General features: G+C 33.5%; 2 protein-coding genes across 3 annotated transcripts; both read left to right on the forward strand.

Moving 5' to 3' along the window:
* Positions 1-92: 92 nt before the first annotated feature.
* Positions 93-5,537, forward strand: LOC103862426. Its single transcript, XM_009140136.3, has one exon. It carries the CDS (start codon positions 4,580-4,582, stop codon positions 5,423-5,425), a length of 846 nt encoding a protein of 281 aa, XP_009138384.1. The 5' UTR covers positions 93-4,579; the 3' UTR covers positions 5,426-5,537.
* Positions 5,538-9,572: 4,035 nt separating this feature from the next.
* Positions 9,573-20,241, forward strand: LOC103862427 (probable polygalacturonase At3g15720). Of its 2 annotated transcripts, XM_033288156.1 has the most exons (11): positions 9,573-13,898; positions 13,978-14,097; positions 14,242-14,379; positions 14,469-14,612; positions 14,705-14,734; positions 14,814-15,021; positions 15,505-15,597; positions 18,920-19,001; positions 19,166-19,274; positions 19,348-19,464; positions 19,578-20,241. In XM_033288156.1, exons 1-11 carry the CDS (start codon positions 13,854-13,856, stop codon positions 19,806-19,808), a joined length of 1,317 nt encoding a protein of 438 aa, XP_033144047.1. In that variant the 5' UTR covers positions 9,573-13,853; the 3' UTR covers positions 19,809-20,241. The 2 variants fall into 2 exon arrangements, with proteins under 2 accessions (XP_033144047.1, XP_033144048.1); XM_033288157.1 differs by lacking the exon at positions 15,505-15,597.
* Positions 20,242-22,795: the final 2,554 nt, after the last annotated feature.

The following is a 22,795-nucleotide window of genomic DNA, read 5'->3' on the forward strand; positions in this document are numbered from 1 at the left end:
AATTTCTAGATGTGTATGTTATTGTTATTAAGGGAATTGCATCCTACATCCATCAAACAAATTATAATTCATCCACTATCTAAAAATTCTATTTTTTTTCAATATACACTGTACATATTGAGCAGAACCCAGATGGCAGATAGGGATGAATGGTATTTTACAAATAATGGAAAATTCACGGTAAAATCAGATTATCAATTGGAGAGGATTTACCCGGATAGGGACATATTACTGTTATTCATTGGCCCTACAGTTGATGTTTTAAAGGTTTTTTGCTGGAAAATACGATGCCCACCAAAGATAAAATATTTTCTTTGGCAACTGATCTCAAGATGTGTAGCAGCAAGAAGAATTTGCAGGCACGAAGGATGCAAGGGGATATAAGTTGTGCAAGATGTGGAGCGGACGAGGAATCGATTAACCATGTGTTTTTTTAGTGTCCTCCAGCTATTCAGGGGTGGGCTCTGTCAAAGATTCCAACAAATCCATTTATTTTCCCGACAGACTCTTTATTTACAAATATGGATCATCTATTCTGGAGAGTCGCTCCACCGATGGAGGATCATCAATTTGCTTGGATACTTTGGTACATTTGGAAAGGAAGAAATAATAAGATTTTTAGTAATCTGGATATAGATCCTAGGGATACTCTAAATTTGGCTGAGAGGGAATCAATCCTATGGGCTGATGTACAGTTGATGAAGGATCAGAAGATGGGAACAGAGACTCAGGTTACGCTTCCTCCGCCAATCCCAGGCAGATGGTGTTTTACAGATGGATCATGGAAAGAGGATGATATGTTCTCTGGACAAGGCTGGTTCAGTACCTTACCTGGATTTGAGGGCCTAATGGGAGCTAGGAACGTACGAGCGTCTCTCTCTCCTTTGCATGCAGAGTTCGAGGCATTACTATGGGCAATGGAATGTATGAGGAACTTAAGACAATTCCAAGTTACGTTTGCAACTGATTGTTCTCAATTGGTGAAGATGGTTTCGGAACCAGAAGAATGGCCAGCTTTTGCAAGTTATTTGGAAGATATCAGGAATCTGAAAGAGAGTTTTACATGCTCATAAATTATACATGTCCCAAGGACGCAAAATACAAAGGCGGATAAACTAGCATGCATTGTCAGAACACAGCCGTCTTTCGTCGTCCATATGGATCAATACCTCCCGGTGTGGTTTACATAGTCTATATGAGTCTGTAATGTTGTTGGCAAAAAAAAAAACACTGTACACATTATAGATTATTGTCATATTACTCTTTTCAACCAACCGGTGAAACCTACTAACAAAAATAATTAAAAAATATATAAATTTTCTTAGCCACATCTTCTAATCTATCACCACCACCGCCACGTCTCTACTCCACCATCTCTTTCCAGTGTCTCTCTTTCTTCTTCAGATTATCAATAAAATCATACATTTTCTTCTGTCACATAATTCTTCTCTTTCAATACTTCACCAAAAGAACAATCAATTGTTCTAAAGAAGAGACAACGATGAAGCCATAGACGGTGAGCACACATAACAACTCTTTCATTTCTTTTCCATTTTTAAAAAATCAATGGATTCTCACAATCATGCTTTTGTTTTCATACTCTGTTTTTTTCTGTTTTTGTTTTAAAGATCCAGTGGTGAAGAACAGACAACGATGAAAGCGTAGACAGTGAGCTTCATTTTTTTCTCCTTCTTTTTCTTAAATCAATTGATTCTCACAATCATAATTTTGTTTACATACTCAGTTTTCGTTTCTGTTTTTGTTTTACAGATCCAGTGGTGAAGAACAACGACGGCGAGTTGGTAAAAGCATCATCGTGTCGGGAAAAATAAAGGAGATGAAGACGATCTCTATATGGTGGTGAAGAATCATGATGGTGAACGAAATGAATGTGTATCAGTCTGTCTAAAAAAAAGAATTGAAGAAGATAAACTCGCCGTCTATACTATATTTGGTGAAATAAATAGTATAGTATATATCCTCAATTATATCTACCTATGTACGGTTACCATACTATTTGAGACATATTTCTATACTACTCCTTAAAAATGTAATAATATGTCATGTTTTAAAATTTGATAGGTCTCTTCTTTGTCATTTTGTGTGATTGATTATAATATACAATTCATTTTTCTAGTGCTGGACAAATTTGATTATTTGGAACATTCGTTTACTATACTACTTAGACTATATGGAATATAAGATATGCAACATGCTAACCAAGTAAATATGCTTTCAAGTGTTTAATATTGAAAAACAATTTATAGATTGTATTTGAGTTTATAGGTTCCTGTCTAGGGTTTCGATTTACTAAGTAAAGTTTTGGGTATAGTAAACTACATTATATACATTATATTTGGGTTTGTACTTCCTTGATTAGGGTTTAGCTTAATCTATTTATTTAGGTTTAGGGTTTACGATATATTTGGATTAGGATTTAGTGACTAGAATTTAGGATTTAGTATTTAGAAAGTGAGTGGGTATGGTTGGGGTGAGCATTAACTTCTTTCATGCAATCATAGATATTTTATAGTTTCACCAATATGTACTATGTTATTTATTTTGTTTCATTATATTTGGGTTTTGTGTTTATATTTAGGTTTAGAGTTTATATTTGAGTTAGGGTTTAGTGATTAGAGTTTAGGGTTTAGCATTTGGAAATTTATGTTTGGGTTTTGTGTTTATATTTGGGTTTAGGGTTTATACACTTTTTATTTTTTAAAAATTTATGTTTTTATCCACTCATTCTACTGCATATAGTAAATAAATATGTTGTAAATAAATTTGTGACATGAGTTCTTTTACGTGATGTGTTTGTAAATAATAGGATTCATTATTGACCAGCAATAAAAATTTCTTGGGTGGATTAAATTGGTATGTGGTTGCATGTGTTTCTTTTAAATAAAGTAGTCTTAATTTAATCTTCACCCTATGTTATTTTGATCAAGTCATATCTAACAATACAATATTACCGGATAATTACATGAAAAGGGGCAGAACCGGATAATAATTGGCATAAATGAAAGTTATTACATTACGTCAAAATCAATGCCACTCACTTCATTTTGATGCTAAAGTTGGTTATTTAGCAAATTCACCCTTGTTATTATTTGATCAAAAAATATCTATGCATATGTTTTTGTTAGTATTTGACTTTGTACCACACTACAGTTGTTCTGAATGTTGTCATTTGAACTTTAAGAACTACCTGACATTCAAAACACTGTCGTTTTAGTCTATATTAATAGCTATCCAACCAAACTCTGTTTTAGCATTTCTCTTTCCGACAAGCAGAGTAATTTACATTCAAAATGTTGTAGAGAAGAGAAAATGGATCAGCCTCATGTATATTTTGTTTGATGTTTGTGTCATTTGAAGTTTAATACAAGATTTGGACTAGTTTCTTGCTCAGAATTAGACAAAAAGAAACTCTGTTTGCAATACTCTCCTTAAAAGTATTCATAACCTTTACTGCAAACAAAAACTGTCTTCTCAATCTTAATTAGTTACAAATGACGAGATACTTGCGCACCAAGAAATGATCCTTTGCTCCAGAGTGAATGAATCTGAATTCAAACATCAATTTTTATATATTAAAATCTCACCTTAAAGTCTGAAATTTGATATGTTCTTTGGTAAATCAGACAGCAATATCTGATCAGATCAAATATTGTTATGTTGTTTTCTCTTTGTACATGTGAAGATGGAAGTGATACTGTAATCTCCATTAACTACCCTCTCAAAAGTAAAGAACAATATTTATTTTAACACTAAGTAGCCCAAGTGCAGAGTACTATGACGTTTCAGTGTAATTAAATTGCTAATCATTGAGAGCCTACAGAAGGGACAATGTTCAACGGATCAATTAGAGAAGATTTACGAAGGACAAGTGGTCAACATTGTGGTAATACTCTATTCATTTTTATAACTCCCCTTAAATCAATTGTCAACATTAAAATTCTTTTGTTTTGTTTATTTCTTCTCTCTTCTGTCATATATTCTCTATTACACCTTGTGTCTCCTTGTCTCCTATTAAGATAATAGTAAGTCTACGTAGATATATACACATATGAGTAGGAAATGAATCGTTCCACGACCTTCTTGAACAAGATTCTCCTACTACTCTTATTGTTTTAAAAAACCCTAGATTCTTGGACCTATAATGGCCTTAGCTTTCTTCTTTATGTCAATTTTTTTAAATATAAATATCTCATTGGAAAACGTTTCTCTGTGCTGTCGTGTTTTTTCCTGATGCAACAGAGTTTTGAGTTTGCCAGCGATGATGTAGGAGGCAAGAAGAGACAAGATAATCATTATAATCAAGAGAGCTTGACGTTGCTGGCTTCATGACCACATAGAGATTATTAAACTAATCAAAAGGAGATAATTATGCAAATTTCCTCATTTTATTAAGGTTTTAACACATGCCCATTTGCTCTTACATTAAATTTTTAAAAAGGTTATTTTGGATTTATCTGTTGAATTTTCATCTGTTATATATATATATCTTTGGAGTCTCTCAACCTTCACACACCAAAACTTGTTTTAAACTTTCATCTTCTTTTGAAGCTAAAAAAAGATGGCAGCATCAACTTCCTATGCAAAGACTAGGTCTATTAGTTTGCCTACAAGACTAATCCATCCAAAAGCAAAGAGAGTACAAGAAGAGCTGAAAAAGATTAAAGCCTTGAACTCTTCCTCATCAGCTTCTTCTCGCATCCAACTTGGACTTGCCCGGCTCGTCGAGCTCTACGACTTTGTTAATCAACAAGTCATTAGTTCTCCTCAAGGCCAACAAGTCCTTTGCCTTTCTCACAACGCAAAACTTGTTGAAGAATCTCTTGATGAATCCATCTTGTTGCTCGATGTAGCTGACTTCGCAAGAGACTTGATAGGAACATTCTTGGAGCGAATCCAAGATCTTCAATCCACTATACGTAGACGTGGAGGAGATAACTCGATAGTTCAGTCAGAGATCAGCGCTTACATCAGGTTTCAGAAGAAGTTCAAGAACTCAGCGAGTAGACAACTTAAATCCGTTGCAAGAACACAAACAAAGAAGAAGTGTCCGGTGATCAAACAGTCCAAGACTCTTGATCAACATGCTTCTATGGTGTCCAACATTCTAAGGCAGTCACACACATCGACGATCTCTATTTTCAAGTCCCTCTTGCAGTTTCTTTCTTCTTCGAGTGAGAACCAGAAGAAGAATGCTGAAGTTGGATGCGTAGATAACTCAATGATCCGTTCTTTTTATGGAAGAATCATTGGTAAGAAGACTGCAAAGGTCATTGATGTGAAAACGATGCTGGGGAGATTAGCTATGCTTAGTGTGAGCCTTGAAGCAATTATGGATGAGCTAAGTTACTTGTCAAGACGACTTATTCAACATAGAGCGTCTCTTTTAAATATTGTTACTCAATAAAACAAGGACAAAAGAGTTTGTATATTTTGTGTAAAAAGAAAAAGTTTTGTAGGGATGTGTAAACAAGAACAAGACAACGAGATCTAAACGAGAGAGAGTTTGAAGCTTTTCATTTTTTTTTATCTTGCCTCTGATTCTATTACAATGAGATGACTTAATTTATACTAAAGTGTGAAAGCCCTAGTTTGTTCTCTTAGCTGTCACATTGGTCTTCTCTTCATTGGATCCCCAACAGCTGGAATCGGTTCTGCAATGCTATAGGCTGATTCAATCCGTACGACGCAGGACCACACCGTTTGTCCTTTTCCATGCTTTGATGTTGTCTGAAAGTAGCCGTTGGTTGGTTCTCTGTTTGAGTGGGCTTGTGTATTGTTTCTTGTGAGCCCATCTTGGTGAAACTCGTTTCTGCTTTCAGATTATCGAAGCCCACTTCATCTTCACTTGTTTCTTCTTGTCGCTCTGTTTCAGAAACAGAACATAGTGTTTCTGAAACTGCTTTCTCTTTCTTTCTCCAGACCTTGTCTTTCTTCTCTTTACTGTCTACATGCCCCCTAAAACTTTGTGTGGGAGACACGACCACACCAAGTTTGAACCTGAGTTCTTGATAGGTCTTCACCGGTAAGGATTTTGTAAAGATGTCAGCTAGTTGATGAATTCCGAGAATGTGATGAACTATCAGCTTCCCTGCAGCAACCTTTTCTCTTACAAAATGAAAGTCTACTTCAAAGTGTTTGGACTTTTTGTGCATAGCTGGCGTGGCTGACAAGTAGACAGCGGATAGATTGTCACAAAATAGTTCAGGAGGAGAGACTTGTGGTATTCCAATTTCGTCCATGATGTTTGTGAGCCAAACGATCTCAGCTGCTGTGTCTGATAAGGTTCGGTACTCAGCTTCGGTGGAGCTTCTTGACACTGACTGTTGCTTCTGTGCAGACCAGGATATCAGGTTTGATCCGAGAAATGTGCAGAATCCTCCAGTGGATCTTCTAGTATCAGGACATCCTCCCCAATCACTGTCGCTATAGGCTTTAACAGCAGAGTCTGATGTAGAGTCAAAGGAGATGCCAAGGTTGGTAGTGCCTCTGAGGTATCTGAGCACTCTTTTGAGCAAGTGAAAATCATTTTCTGTTGGCGCATGCATCTTTTGACAAATATAGTTGACAGCAAATTGAAGATCTGGTCTTGTTAAGGTCAGGTACTGAAGCTTTCCTGCAAGGCTTCTGAAGTAAGTTGGCTGAGGAAACAGTGGCGTCTCATCCGGTTCTCTGTGTAGTTGAACTGGCAGGGGAGTGGAGACAGGAGTACATTCCGACATACCAGATATGTGGAGCAGGTCTTCAGCGTATTTTCCTTGATTCAAGAAGAGACCCTGAGAGTGAAAATGCGCTTGTAGTCCAAGAAAGTAGTGGAATTGTCCCAAGTCTTTCATCTTGAATTCTTTGTTCAGAGCTTCAAGGAGTGTACTGATGAGCTTGTTGTTGCTTCCGGTGAGAGCAATGTCATCCACATAAAGAAGTAGAAGCATTATGTCTCCATTTTGACGATAAATAAACAGAGAAGGGTCTCTTAGGCTGCAGATAAACCCAAAGTTCAACAAGAAATCACTGAACCTGTTGAACCAGACTCTTGGAGCTTGTTTCAGTCCATAGATGGCTTTGTTTAATTTGCACACATAACCAGGTTTCTCTTTGTTGATGAAGCCAGGTGGTTGGTGCATATACACAGTTTCTGTGAGATCACCATAGAGAAAGGCATGCTTGACATCCAGTTGTTTGATGTCCCACTTGTGCACCGTTGCTAAATGTAGAATATCTCTGATTGTTGGTGATTTGACCACAGGACTGTAGGTATCTAGGTAGTCAATTCCCTCTTCTTGATCATAACCCTTTACCACGAGTCGAGATCGTAGACATTTCACTGAGCCATCCGCGTTGAGCTTGACCCTGAATATCCATCTGCATCCGAGTATATGCATATCAGGTTGATATGGCACCAAGGTGAAGGTGTCTGTCTCATCGAAAGAAACCATTTCTTCAGTCATTGCTCTGTTCCATCCAGGGTGTTTGAGAGCTTCAGTAACAGTTCTGGGAGTGGTTGGAGAGGAGGTGACCGTGAACAAAACATATCGAGGGTTCGGTTTTGTGATTCCCACTTTTGATCTGGTTATCATAGGATGTTGTGACTGAGAGACTGAAGCTTCAGGAATTGTCGCTTGTGTTGTGGGAGGATTCATCTGATTAGAACCAGACAGATTTCTTGGTTCTGCCAATTGTTGAGATGTAACCCCATTTCTTTCATCCATAGTTTGCGTAGACAGACGAGTTGGTGGTAGAGTACCAAACTGAACTGAAGTTCTGTTTTCAGGGCTTGTCTCTGTGATCTCAGGAACCGTGAAGACTGGAGAAGCACTCGTGCTAGGTATGTTCGGAATAGGAGTGACACTTAAGTAGGAGTCTGATGTAGTTTGAGGAGGCGTAGTAGACCTCTGAAAGCTGTCTGAGGCTGACCTTTCTGGAGCTGTTTTGGGTGACATGAAGCTTTGTTGCCAAGCAGACATCAGAGGAGTGGTATCTTGTTGTTGCAGGTGAATGTAGGTAGACGCAAAAGGGAATTTTAGTTCATCAAACAGAACATGTCTGTTGATGTAAACCTTTCCTGTGGGAGGATGTAAACATCTATACCCTTTATACTTTTCATTGTATCCCATGAAAACACATTGTAGAGATTTGGGATCAAGCTTATTCGAGGCATAAGGGCGCAGTGAAGGATAACAAGCACTGCCAAAAGTTCTGAGTGCTGAATACTCAGGTCTTTTAGCAAACAAGGTCTCATAAGGACTTTTGTTGGCAGCTAGTGTTGAGGAAGGTAGCAGATTGCCAAGGAAACACGAGGTGAAGAACGCTTCCACCCAAAACCGTTGAGGAACCTTCCCTTCAAACAACATGGACTGTCCAAGCTCAGTGATGTGTCTGTGTTTTCTTTCCGCAATACCGTTTTGTTGAGGCGTATGAGGGCAAGAGATGAGCTGCTTGATTCCGTGAGAGGAGAGATGAGCAGTGAAGCTGTTGCTGACAAATTCGCCACCTCCATCACACTGAAACATTAGAATCTTCTTGTCTAGCTGTTTCTCTACTAAGGTTTGCCAGATTTTGAAGATTTGAAGAAAATCAGACTTCTGTCTCATAGGATAAAACCAAGTGTATCTTGAGAAATTGTCAATGAAGATAACATAATATCTGAAACCTTGGACAGAGGTGACAGGAGATGGACCCCAGAGATCACAATGAACTTTCTCTAGAGGTCTACTAGACTCAAACAAAGAACTAGAAAAAGGTAGTTTAGAGCTTTTTCCAAGTTGACAGGAGTCACAGATCTTGGACATGCTTTTATTGACATTGATAGCTTGAAGACGAGACAAAGTTTGAAGGACCTCAGCACTTGGATGACCCAGTCTTCTGTGCCACACTTCAGCGCTTGCTGCCACTTGCCTCGCTGAGTAGAACGCTGTGAAGGCTGAGTTGTCCAGAACATAGAGATCTTTAAGTCTGCTTCCTTGTGTCAGGATTTGCTTGGTGAGCTTGTCCTTAACATACACACCATCACAATCAAAGGTGAACTCACAAGGGAAATCAACAGTAAGCTTGGACACTGATAATAAAGACTTGGCTATGCTGGGACATACTAAGACATCTTTAAGAGTGATAATACCTGAAGAGGTTTGCAATGGAACAGATCCAACATGTGTGATGGGAAGGAAGTTCCCATCAGCCACCATCACCGAGTTATTACCTTGATAAGGTTGAGTAGACTGAAGATTTTGATGAGAGTTAGTGACATGCGCTGAAGCAGCTGTGTCTGGATACCATTCAGTCCCATTGTAGTGCTGTTGACTAGCTTCAGGCGGATCGTTGGAGACATGTAGAGCTGCCATTGCTGAGGGTTGATCAGTGCTCTGATATGATATATCAAAACGTCTGTAGCACTTCAACGCATTGTGTCCAAAACGACCGCATATCTGACAGGTAGGTCGACTTGAGGCATCACCCTGAAGGTTGTTTCCCGGTGCAGAGCTTTGCTGATAGAATCCACGGCCCCTGGTAGAGTAACCTCTACCTCTGCTAGAGTTAAACCTTCCGTTATTGCCCCCTCGACCTCTGTAGTAAAGTGAGGAAGCTGTTGAGAGTAGTTTGTGTTTTGCGGGTAGGTTTGCTCAGGAGCAGAGACATGAAACGCCAAATGAGGAGATACTGAGGTCTGAGAACCTTCATAAGACTTGATTCTGTCTTCATAACCAGTAAGACGAGGCACAACATCTTCAAACGTAGGAGCCAGAGGAGAGTCCATAGCTCCTTCCACACTGGTCTTTATGGGTTCATATTCTTGACCAAGTCCTTGAAGAGCCGCAAAAATTTTCATCTTTTCCGTAACCGGGCTTCCCACAGAGTTCAGTTGATCGCATAACCCTTTGATTTCTTTGAGATAGTCAGTCATGGTTTTGTTGGCTTTGGAGACAGTTTGGAGACGTCTTTGAAGTTCGAACAGACGAGCAGAGGAGACTCTGTTAAAGTGGTTGCCGAGAGAGACCCAAACTTCCTGAGCTGTTTGAGCCCCAAGAACCACACTTAGGATGTCTTCAGAGAGTGAGCCAACTAACCATGCCTGAACTATTTGGTCAGATCTAACCCATTGTTGGTAGTCAGGGTTTGGAACATCTCGATACCCTCCAGCTATGTTTGGAACATGGATTACAGAATCTGGCTGAGGTGAGGCTCCATTGACGAACCCGAGAAGATCAACTCCAGAAAGAAAGGACTCAAACTGCCTCTTCCAATGTATGTAGTTTCTTTCAGTGAGTTTGATAGTAACACAGTTTGAGATGTTGAGTTTTGGTTGAGAGTATAGATCTAAGGCATTGTCCATGGCTCAGGATGTGCTCACTGAGCTCTGATACCATGTAAACAAGAACAAGACAACGAGATCTAAACGAGAGAGAGTTTGAAGCTTTTCATTTTTTTTTATCTTGCCTCTGATTCTATTACAATGAGATGACTTAATTTATACTAAAGTGTGAAAGTCCTAGTTTGTTCTCTTAGCTGTCACATTGGTCTTCTCTTCATTGGATCTCCAACAGCTGGAATCGGTTCTGCAATGCTATAGGCTGATTCAATCCGTACGACGCAGGACCACACCGTTTGTCCTTTTCCATGCTTTGATGTTGTCTGAAAGTAGCCGTTGGTTGGTTCTCTGTTTGAGTGGGCTTGTGTATTGTTTCTTGTGAGCCCATCTTGGTGAAACTCGTTTCTGCTTTCAGATTATCGAAGCCCACTTCATCTTCACTTGTTTCTTCTTGTCGCTCTGTTTTAGAAACAGAACATAGTGTTTCTGAAACTGCTTTCTCTTTCTTTCTCTAGACCTTGTCTTTCTTCTCTTTACTGTCTACAGGATGGAGTTATTAAAGAAAAGAGTTAAATCGCATTTTGACAGTCCATTTTCATGAAAGTTTTGTATAGAGTTTACACGTTAATTTAAATCTTAGCAAACAAGATAAACAAACGAATAATAATAAATAAAACTGGAGCATGTGTATATATTCCTAAACCTATATATGTGGTGCATTATCATCATCATCGCCGGAATTGGAGTGTATACTTTTTGTGTACGATGATGATCCACGGAAGCACAACTCAGAAATAATTTATTTGTTTTGTTCCGGGAAATTAATAATCCAATTACAGAATGTAGAAGAGATTCTCTATTTATTGGCTCATGTCATGCTAACGAGCAACTTGCCCATGTTATATGGTTTTAAATTTGTATAAAAATATAAACTTGTTAGAAGTTTGTGAATACGAACACTAGTTGATTTAATCCCTTATATATATATGTCATCTCTATTCTCTAATTTTCTTCTGCTAACCTCTGGCTTGAGCCAGCCATGTAAACTTTTTGTTAAATATAAATGCGTTAAGCAAAAAAAAACCAACATATATTTGACCAACTTCTTGAATGAAAAAAGGAAAAAAAATTGAATTAAAAGCCGTGTGGGAGAAAAAATATTTAATGTTTCAAAAAGTTATATATTTATCCAAATATTAAATACATTATATATATATCTGTAAATTCTGAAATTTTCTGCAGGGTTGACTACTGTATAATTATGCTTGTACTAAAATAATAGAGTATTATTTTTTTATGAGGCACTTGTAAGCAATTGATAAACTAAATTGAATCCAGTACGGATGCTATTATGAAGCAGGTTCAGCTATGCATTTTATTATTGGAGTTGTGTTCAATTTAGGGGAAAATGGGTAGTGACTGATATATGTTGACTATTAATTAAGTCTTTGGATTATATAAAATAATTATTATCTATACTATCAAAGCAGAATTACTAATAGGATTATGCCCCTAACTTTTGGAGTTATTTACATTGTTATGCCACTAATTTTTTTTTTTTAATAAAATAAATAAATAAAAAAATATTCTAAAACAACAATCAACTTATTCTCCGCAAAAGCTATTTCCAAAACCATCGACATTATATAATTCATGGGCCCATCAAGTAGAACTATCATTGTTTTAGATTTATAATGTCGTGCAAGAAGACGCACTTAACGTATATCATCTCAGCTAATGAATGTTTTCGCTGTAACCTAAAAATTTCATGTCACATATCAAAATTTTATACTGTAATGCAGTCATTTTGCCCTTGAGTTTTCATATCATATATCAAACCTGTATATTGTAATGCATAGTCAGTTTTACAAATCATACTCTAAATGGATATTACTTTTAAGTTTTAACAATAAACATAAAATAACAGTAGGAACACCAGATATTTATACATATCAAACTATAAAGTATTGATTATATTCATTTCACTTTTAATATATGCTAAAAATAGTTAATGTTCATCTTATATTTTTATGTAAAGTTTTTTTTATCTAAATTCCTTATTTTATAGATATTTTTAAAAGTGGTTAATTAATGGCTTTCAAAATACTTCTCAACTAATTGATACATTAATATTAATAAAATATCTAATACGAGAATAAACGATTTGTATACATATAGGAAAGCACAATCCCACCGAATCTCAATTTACTTGGACAACAATATAAATTTCATTTAAAAAAAAATCTCAATTTCATTTAAAACATAATTAGAAGGTATAAAATATAGAATATATGTTACCAAAAATAATCTCACCGAAATTTCTCATCATTAAAATATACGAGTTTAAAAAATGTTTAACAAAATTAATTAGTATTTTGTAAACATAAAATTAATAATAAAATAATAATAATAATAAAATTAGGTAAATATATATCAATTTTCAATGAAATTTTAAAAGGAAATGATCCCGCGTTTTCAAAGCGCGGATATTACTTACTTATAGAAACAACTTGCCATTTGGTTAATCTTAAAACCAGCTTTCAAATTGGTTCAAGCTCCAAAATACAAAAAGACACAATGAATAAGAAGGCATCTGTGACTCTGCTTTACTGCCACTTTGTCTCCATATACATAACATGGAAGTCCAATATCATGCCTGACCATTTTTATTATATGTTCATTGATTCTTAGATTATCGTGTGATGGTTTCTTCAATGCTTTCATTAAATAAAATATAATAACAACTTGATTTCATTGGTTTGATTCGTTTTTTTTTACCCACCCTTGTTACACACACAAACCATATGGTGATATTTTTAGTAACTGAAAACCAGAATATCACTATAACTACAGTTAAGTAAATTGAAAACATAAAATTTCCACGAACTATTCCACTATTTTCTGTTGTTCCCATCACCACCATTTATTCCGGGCCGGAATCTCTGGCAAAAGAACACTGAAAGCGACACCTCTAGACTATTTTTGCAAATCTCAACCATATAAAACAGAGAGCTTTCTGCCATTTTTAGTTATATTAAATTTTCAAAATCGTCGAATTTATTGAATCTTTTTCCCAGTTCACAAGGATTTATTTCTGCTTTTGGATTTTTAGTCACTCACTAATAGTGAGGTATAAGTTTTCGTTCTTGCCCAAAAAAAAAAAAGTTTTCGTACCTGTTAAAGATGTGAAATGTTTGTGAAATTTCATATTTTTGGAAGTTTTTGAATTCTTTTTATATTTACTTTAAATCAATTTCATGAGATTTGGTTATATGTTCTTCTAGTTTTTTCTTTAGTTTTGTATATAAGATTTAAAATCAAATTCTATTTCCCTGCGTCATCTTGTGAAACACAGCCACAAATTAGAATCTTGTATCATAAATAAAACGTGTTTATTTAATTTATAAATATTGGATTTACGATCCAAACTATAATAAGACGGAGATGTATAGCACAATTTATATACATGCAAGGGCAGAATAATAGGCACGGTTCAGATGTACGTAGATACACATCATCGTGTAGCTGATGAATGATTGAATTACACATATACATTCAAATATTCTCGTCCACGATGGTACATATCAAATTAATATTATTATTTTTTGTTTCTCTTAGTACTTACTTGTTCTAACATTTTGCCTTGTTTTTCATAGGAAATTATTCTACGTCTTTCGGTCTCGGTAATTTTTCTCTGTTTTGGTCTTGTAAACGGTCAAAACTTCAGCGTACTCGATTTTGATGCCACCGGAGATGGTCAAACTGATGATTCAAACGTAAATTATATTTGAGAGTTTCTTTTAGTATAGCAAAAATATATGGCTGATTTTTTTATCAGACACTTTTTCTGTAAAACTAATAATAGTATTTTTATGACGTTTTTGCTATTTATTTATCTTTATAAAATTGCTTGTGTCAAGGCTTTTGTGAAAACGTGGAACGCTGCTTGTGGCGGAGGAGGAGACATAAGCATACTTCTTATTCCTGCTGGGAGAACATTTTTAATTCAACCTATTGTGTTCAATGGTCCATGTAGGTCTAGCAATACAAAAGTTCAGGTATGTAGATAGCTAATTTATAAATTAGTTTGGTATATACAATTGTGTATATATTATAAAGAATAATAATATTTTTTCTATATTTGAAGTTGGAAGGCATCGTTGTAGCGCCTAGCAACAAAGAAGTATGGTCCAACCCCAATTCTCGAATGTGGATCAAATTTTCAGCGGTGCTTGGTCTAGTGATTGTTGGTTCAGGAACGATTAATGGTCGTGGTTCATCCTTTTGGGAAGTGAGAGTTTGCTAAATCACAAATTTTCTACTTTTCCTAGTATATTACAATCATCATAACTTTAAATTCATGGACATTCTCTTGTTTTTCAGCAACATTTGAAAGCTTCTCAACGACCTACCGTGAGTATATATACTATAGTATTAGTTATGCATTGTGATTGCTACAAAATGGCTATTAAAATTATATTATTTCTTGCAGTCATTGCATATTAGCAAATGTGACAACTTAATTATAAGCGGAATAACCTCGATCGATAGTCCAAAAAACCATATATCAATCGCCGCATGCACAAATGTTGTAGTGTCGAATATAGGTCTATTTGCACCCGAGGATAGTCCCAACACAGATGGGATTGATATAAGTCGGTCGACTAACGTCAACATATTTGACTCTACGATTCAAACTGGTACGTATCTAACTCATATATGGCTTTCTTTACTTACAACATGCATAGATATGAATGTTAAAATGGGTAAAAGTTAGTGGGTCAACCCAACCCAATCCAAACCATAGATCTTAATGGATAGAATAATTGGGTACAAATGGATTAATGGATTGAATCCATTTATGGATTGAATGGGTTAATGGACTTAGTGGATTGGGTTAAAATAGTTTGGATTGTAATGGATAACTAGATTTTGAGCCGCGTTTAGAAAGTGCAGATTTTTTTAAAACTATAAACAATTTGATATGAATTAATATTTGTAGATTGTTGTACATTATTATGTTACAAAATATTATTATATTGAGGCAGATATTTTTTGTAAAATTATATAATTCATAAATAAGTTTATTTAAGATTTTGTGTGTACATTTTTATTTAACTCTTTTTGTCTGTCTATTTTATCTGGATCCAAAAACACAAACCAAGACCGACTTGAAAATGTAGGTTCGGTTCGAGTCCAGGACAAAGTATCTATTGGTTATTTTTTAAGACCCACATGTTTTGATCTGATCCGGATCATACCTGAGACCCGATCAGGTACCCAAATTAATCAGATCTTTTTAGTATATTAGGTATATATGGGTATTTCGTATATGTTTTAAATTTAGATATTCTTTTAAATTTTAGGTTTGGGTTTTTGGTTATTGTTTCAGGTTTTGGGTAAAATTCCAATTTTAAAATATATTTTGGGCATTCAAATTAAATTTAAGTATTTTTAGTTTTTCGATTCATGATTTAGGTTAAAATACGGGCTTTTCGCATATTTATTTGAGTATTTATTTAGAGTCTCAAGTATTTTTCAGGCTTACTGGTACTTTGGGTTTTAGATACCCAAACCTAATCGAATCAGTTACATACCTGAAAATTATATGAATTTTACGGGTATTTAAGTTATGGATTTAAACCAACTCGTATTTTAAAGTATATTAGATCATTTTTTACTTGTTTGTATAAATATTATATCATTACTTTTTAACTTGTTTGTATAAATATTCCACAAACATTAGAATACAATATTACATATATATATATATATATATATATATTGAAAGATATTTGGTTTTAACAATATGTTTAGTTTTAAACTTATTGGTTCGTGAATGGACTTATTAAAATCAAAATAAGTTGGTGTTATACGTATTGTAAGATATTTGGTTTTATCAAAAGGTATCAGGGCTCCAACTTCTGTTTTCCATAAATTTTTGTTGGACTTATTAAAATCAAATAAGTCGGTATTATACATATTGTAAGATATTTGATTTTAATAAGTCCAACAAAGATATATATCTCAGTTCAAAAAAAAAACAAAGATATATAGCAGTGACTAAATTATTGTTAGAGAAATATAAGGTAATATATTGTTAGTCAATTATTATGGTAAGACCAAAAATATTGTTAGTTAATGAAAGGGTCCAAACAACCTTTTTAAGTAGATTTTTCAAGACTGCTTCCCTTTTAACAGAATAGATGAGTTATCCATAACTAAACCAATAAACGTTTATAACAAACAAAAACTCAAATCAAAAATATAAACAAAAAATAACCAAACCAAATTTCTAAACCAATTTTACTAGGGCAATTGTCAATAATAGCACCTTTTGAATTTTTGTCTCAAAAATGGCATTAGAAGGAGAAAGTCATAAAAATGACATTCATTAAGGGTAAAATATCAATAATACCATTGGTTTAAAATTAAATAAACAAACAAAAATAAATAAAAATAAATAAAAAAATGAAATTTTTTTTTATAGTTTCAGATTATATGTTTTCAGATTCGAAATTTTTTCTAATTTTATTTTGAAATTGTTTTTTCAAATTTTTTTTATTTTTTCCAAATTTTATTTTTATAATTCAAAATACTTTTTGAAACTGTTTTTTAAATTTTTATTTTAAATTTTTTAGTATTTGTTTTTTATTTTATAAAATTTTAAAGAGAAAAAGACTAAGATAGCACCAAACCAAGTTTTTGTTCCCAAACTAGCACTCAAGGCTCAAAGTCACAAAAATAGGCTTCATTAAAGAGGTAAATATACACTTATACCCCTTGGGTTAATTAATCCAAACCTTAGGGTTTAGAGTTAAGGGGTGGAGGTTTTGGAATTAGGGTTTAAAATTTTATAAAATAAAAAATAAATACTAAAAAGTTAAAAATAAAAATTAAAAAAAACAGTTTCAAAAAGTATTTTTGAATTATAAAAAGAATTATAAAAAATTTCGAATCTGAAAACATATAATCTGAAACTATAAAAAAAATTATTTATTTTTTTAATTTTTTTTAATTTTATTTATTTTTGTTTGTTTATTTAATTTAAAACCAATGGTATTAGATATATTTTACCCTTTAATAAATGTCATTTTTGTGACTTTCTCCTTCTAGTGTCATTTTTGAGACAAAAACTCAAAAGGTGCTATTATTGACAATTGCCCAATTTTAAACCCTAATTTCAAAACCTCATCCCTTAACTCTAAACCCTAAGGTTTGGATTAATTAACACAAGGGGTATAAATGTATATTTACCTCTTTAATGAAACCTATTTTTGTGACTTTGAGCCTTGAGTGCTACTTTGGGAACAAAAACTTTGTTTAGTGCTATCCTAATCTTTTTCTCATTTTTTTACTACACCAAATTTTATTTATTTTTTGTATATATAACTAAAATTTAATAAACTAAATCTAACCCAATTATTCACATATACATATATATATATATATATATACAATCGTTAACACCCAATTTTTAATAAGCCAAATTTAATCATAAATTTTGCCAAATCATAAAATCAAAATTTTCGACCAAAAATCTAAATTGGATTTTTTTTCATCAAAACGTTAAATCTCATTTTCCCATAGAAACGACATAATAAGGTTTTCCTGCCAAAACCGTAAAGTCTTGTTTTCTCGTCAAAACCGTAAAATTGAGTTTTCCGCCAAAACATCAAAGTGGTGTTTTCTCGCCAAAATCGTAAAATTGAGTTTTTCCGCTAAAACCTTAAAATTGAGTTTTTCCGCCAAACCGCAAAATTGAATTTTCCCGCCAAAAGCGTAAATTTGAGTTTTTCAGCCAAAACTACAAAATCGATTTTCCCGCCAAAACGACAAAATTGAGTTTTCCCGCCAAAACCGTAAAAATAAGTTTTCACGCCAAAACTCTAAAATTGAGTTTTCCCGTCAAAACCGTAAAATTGAGTTTTTTCGCCAAAACCGTAAAATTGAGTTTTTTTGGCAAAAATTGTTTTTTTTTGTTCGTCACAACCGCAAAAATTGTTTTCCTACCAAAACCACAAAATCGTGTTATCTCGTAAAAACCATAAAATTGAATTTACTGCCAAAATCGTAAAACTGAGTTTTCCCGCCAAAACCGTAAAATTGTATTTCCGCTAAAGTAGAAAATCTTTTTTTCCGCCAAAATGTTAAAAATAGTTTTCTCACTAAAATCACAAAATTATCTTTCATGCTAAAATAATTATATTGTTTCTAACACCAAACCATATAATTGTATTTATCAAAAGTCTAAGTATTCTTTTTGTTTTCAGCCCCAAAATAATATTTTTACTTAGTAACCATTTAAGCTATAAAATTATTGTTCATGGGTTAACCATTAAAACCATTAACTCATTAACTTAAATGTGTTATGGATTGACCGAATCTATTTGTCAAATGGATTGGTTAAAACCATAACCCATATAAGCTTAAAACCATTTGGATATGGTTTAGTTTGGGTTGGTTTATCCATTTTGACACCCCTATGCATAGAGATAGAGTTAGTTTAATGCATTTTCTATTTCTTGTTTAAATAGTATATAGAATATCATTAAAATGGCACAAGAGTTATTTGAATTTCAATCACTAAATCATCAGGAGATGATTGTATAGCAATCAACACTGGGAATACAAATATCAACATTACAAGGATTAATTGTGGACCTGGTCATGGAATAAGGTAACTATTGGTATTAATTCAGTTATCAGATTACATCATCATCTATTGTGAACAGAGAGAGAGGCTTTTTTTTTTGAACGAAAGAGTTTTTTAAACAGAGAGAGAGGCTATCTTGCTAAATATACTGGAAAGAGTTTATTGATTTTCATATCACTGGATAACAGTGTGGGAAGTTTAGGAGTCAATGGAGGCAGCGCTGCAGTTAGTGATGTTCAAGTGACTCAATGCACTTTCAATCAGACAATGAATGGAGCTAGAATCAAGACATGGCCGGTATACTCATTTTCACCCAAACTAGTGATATTGATAAGTATGCATTAAATTTATATTTTGTTTTTGTTTTTAGGGTGGACAAGGGTATGCAAGAAACATAAGCTTTGAAAACATCACACTCATTAACGCAAAAAATCCAATTATAATTGATCAACAATATATAGATAAAGGGCGTGTTTACTCTGCAGAGGTAAATAATTTCTACAAAATATGTATATATTTTTGATGGTGTTTCAAAAAAAAAAATGTATATATTTTTGATGTATGCCTTCACTGAAAATGTATAGTTTTTATCTTCATCAGAAATCAGCTGTGGCGATTAGCAATATAAAATTTATTGATTTTCGTGGAACGACGTCGAAAAAGAATGCTATAAAGATTGATTGTAGTGCAACCACACGTTGTAAAGATGTCCTCATGAATGGAATCAATATTACCATGGCGGATGGAAAACAGCCTAGAGTTGATTGCAAAAATGTCGATGGAAAATCTGAAGACACTATTTTAACGCATGACTGTTTTGAAAATATTTAACTATTTATTATATTAACTAGGCTTGACAAGGAACCGGGATTTGAAATGGAAAACACTACAAGGTAGAAGGAAACGTGGTCATTGTGGTCGCTAAACTACTTTCTCATTTCATCTATGGTTTTACTAATCTTTGCCTAAGATGTTTCATACGTATTAGATTTTAGCTATCATGAAGAATGTTCATGCAAGCTTTATCCCGTTATAAAGTTTGATAGAATCCCCCTATACAATAAAAGAGAAGTCACTTTAGTGATTTCTCCTGAGGTGGCAGTCATATAGAGCTTCTCAGGAAAAACGTTATAATTCTATTGGTTTGATTTTTTGAATTTTTCTTTTTCATTTATTTTAATCAATCGCTTATGTAGACAAGCCCAAAACTATTGTCGATTTCGTTAAGCCCATATATAGCTAGGGGATAATAATTATCGATTTAGTTTAGCTTTGGATACCCGTTCGGGTTCGGGTTGGGTATTTCAGATTTTCGGGTATTTCGGTATAGAGGTGTAGAACCCGTTCGGGTATTTTTGTACTTCAGGTCGGGTTCAGATATTTTTAGTTCGGATTCGGTTATTTCGGATCTGGTTCGGATATTTAGATTTTGAAAAAAAAACTAAAATTTTCATTTCTCAAGTTTCTTATATATAAAAATATAACTTTCAGTTAACTAATTTTTCATTTTTAATAGATTGAATAGTTAATAGATTTGGACATAACATTTTAAAACTAAAAAGACATTAATTTAGTTTTTTTTTTTAATTTCGGATGTAACTTTTTGTTAATTTTTTAAATAAAAAATTTGACATGCATTTTAAGTGAGTAGCAAATCAATTTTGTCGTAATTATATGTATATCATATGAACCTAAAGTATGTGTAGTATCAATATAAATATTTTATATAAAATGAGAGATGTAAACTAAAAATATAAGTTTAATTATACATATGTTCAGTTATCTTCGGATATCCATTCAGGTTCGGATATTATCCGTTTGGGTTCGGGTATCCAATCTCTCCTTATTCAATACCCGTTCGGGTATTTTGCTACTTCGGTTCGAATTTCAGTTCGGGTTTTTCGGATCGGGTTCGGGTGCCACTTCGGATATCGGGTAAAGTGCCCACCCCTACTAATTAGGTTGTTTGTTTTTAATAACTTACCTTTCTAATATGGATTACTTGCGCAAGTTGAAATTATTAAATATGCAAATAACGTATTGACAAATTTTGTTTTTAATAACTTACCTTTCTAATATAGATTACTTGCGCAAGTTGAAATCATTAAATATGCAAATCACTTATTCACAATATGGATTACTTGCGCAAGTTGAAATCATTAAATTTTATCGATTTAGTTTACCCTTTGGCAAGATTTAGAATTAAGACAAATATTAAAAACTTTCCTTATTATTCAAACGGTAAACTTGCGCATGTTGATATCATATTTATTATATTGCTTACAAAATATTTTAATGTTTCTAATTAGGTTGTTTGTTTTTAATAACTTACCTTTCTAATATGGATTACTTGGGCAAGTTAAAATCATATCATATGCAAATCATTTTTTTGACAATACACATTTAATATCTTTCTTTAAACGATTTTATTATTTATTGTGCAAAATATTAAAATCATTAATATGAGAATAAATCGACTATATATATAGGAGACACCCAAGGTCTTAAAATATAAACATTTTCTTTTCATTCTTTAAAGTATTATTCACAAATCTCTCATCTCATACTATTAAGGTATTACGACAATGCTGCTTGTGTGCTAAGAAAAATGTGTTTAGACGCAAAGGCTCCTCATCTTTAGAACCCTGAACTCAACTCTTTGTGTCTTGTCTCCAAAAAGCATGTTTGGTCTATCTTTTCCATGTGTTGAATACTGGTAACGACAATATGGTCTTCCTTTTTTTATATGTAGACGAGGTCGTGAGAGTGATAGTAATCCAGAAAACTTTGATTAAATATGCTGAGAAGCTTCGCCAAGTTAAAGCAGTTTTGAAGATGTTCTTTAGTACTTTCTCTCTATTTGTTGAATATTGTCCGGGAAACTATTACATAGTATCATTTAGTAATACTATCTTATATCATTTTTTGTGTGTTGAATATCCTCCTATACATTAAAAGAGAAGTCACTTTAGTGATTTCTGCTGACATGGCATTAATATAGAGCTTCTCAGAAAAATTGTTATAATTCTATTGGTCGATTTTTTTGAATTTTATTTTTTATTTATTTTAATCAATCGCTTATGTAGACAAGTCCAAAACTATTGTCGATTTCGTTAAGCCCATATATAGCTAGGGGATAATAATTATCGATTTAGTTTAGCATTGGGCAAGATTTAAAACTAAGACAAATATTAAAAACTTTCCTTATTATTCAAACAGTAAACTTGCGCATGTTGATATCATATTAATTACATTTGCTTAGAAAATATTATAATGTTTCTAATTAGTAGGGGTGGGCGTTCGGGTATCCGTTCGGGTTCGGGTTGGGTATTTTGGATTTTCGAGTATTTCGGTATAGAGGTGTAGAACCCGTTCGGGTATTTCTGTACTTCGGGTCGGGTTCGGGTATTTTTACTTCGAATTCGGTTATTTCAGATCGGATTCAGATATTTAGATTTTGAAAAAAAAGTTAAAATTTTCATTTCTCAAGCTTCTTATATTTAAAAATATAACTTTCAGTTAACTAATTTTTTATTTTTAATAGATTAAATGGTTAATAGATTTAGACATAAAAATTTAAAACTAAAAAGGCATTAATTTAGTTATTTTTTAAAAAAAATTGGATGTATTTTTTTGTTAATTTTTTAAATAAAAAACTTGACATGCATTTTCGGATCGGGTTCGGGTGCCACTTCGGATATCGGGTAAAGTGCCCACCCCTACTAATTAGGTTGTTTGTTTTTAATAACTTACATTTCTAATATGGATTACTTGCGCAAGTTGAAATCATTAAATATGCAATAACTTATTGACAAAAT

Source organism: Brassica rapa, chromosome A03 (assembly GCF_000309985.2).
Source record: "Brassica rapa cultivar Chiifu-401-42 chromosome A03, CAAS_Brap_v3.01, whole genome shotgun sequence".
NCBI classification, from domain to species: domain Eukaryota; kingdom Viridiplantae; phylum Streptophyta; class Magnoliopsida; order Brassicales; family Brassicaceae; genus Brassica; species Brassica rapa.

Coding starts and splice junctions, on each gene's coding strand:
- LOC103862426 (XM_009140136.3), top strand. CDS start 4,580: ATGGCAGCATCAACTTCCTATGCAAAGACTAGGTCTATTAGTTTGCCT.
- LOC103862427 (XM_033288156.1), top strand. CDS start 13,854: ATGATTGAATTACACATATACATTCAAATATTCTCGTCCACGATG. Junction 13,899..13,977: donor AAATATTCTCGTCCACGATG/GTACATATCAAA, acceptor TGTTTTTCATAG/GAAATTATTCTACGTCTTTC. Junction 14,613..14,704: donor GTGGTTCATCCTTTTGGGAA/GTGAGAGTTTGC, acceptor CTTGTTTTTCAG/CAACATTTGAAAGCTTCTCA.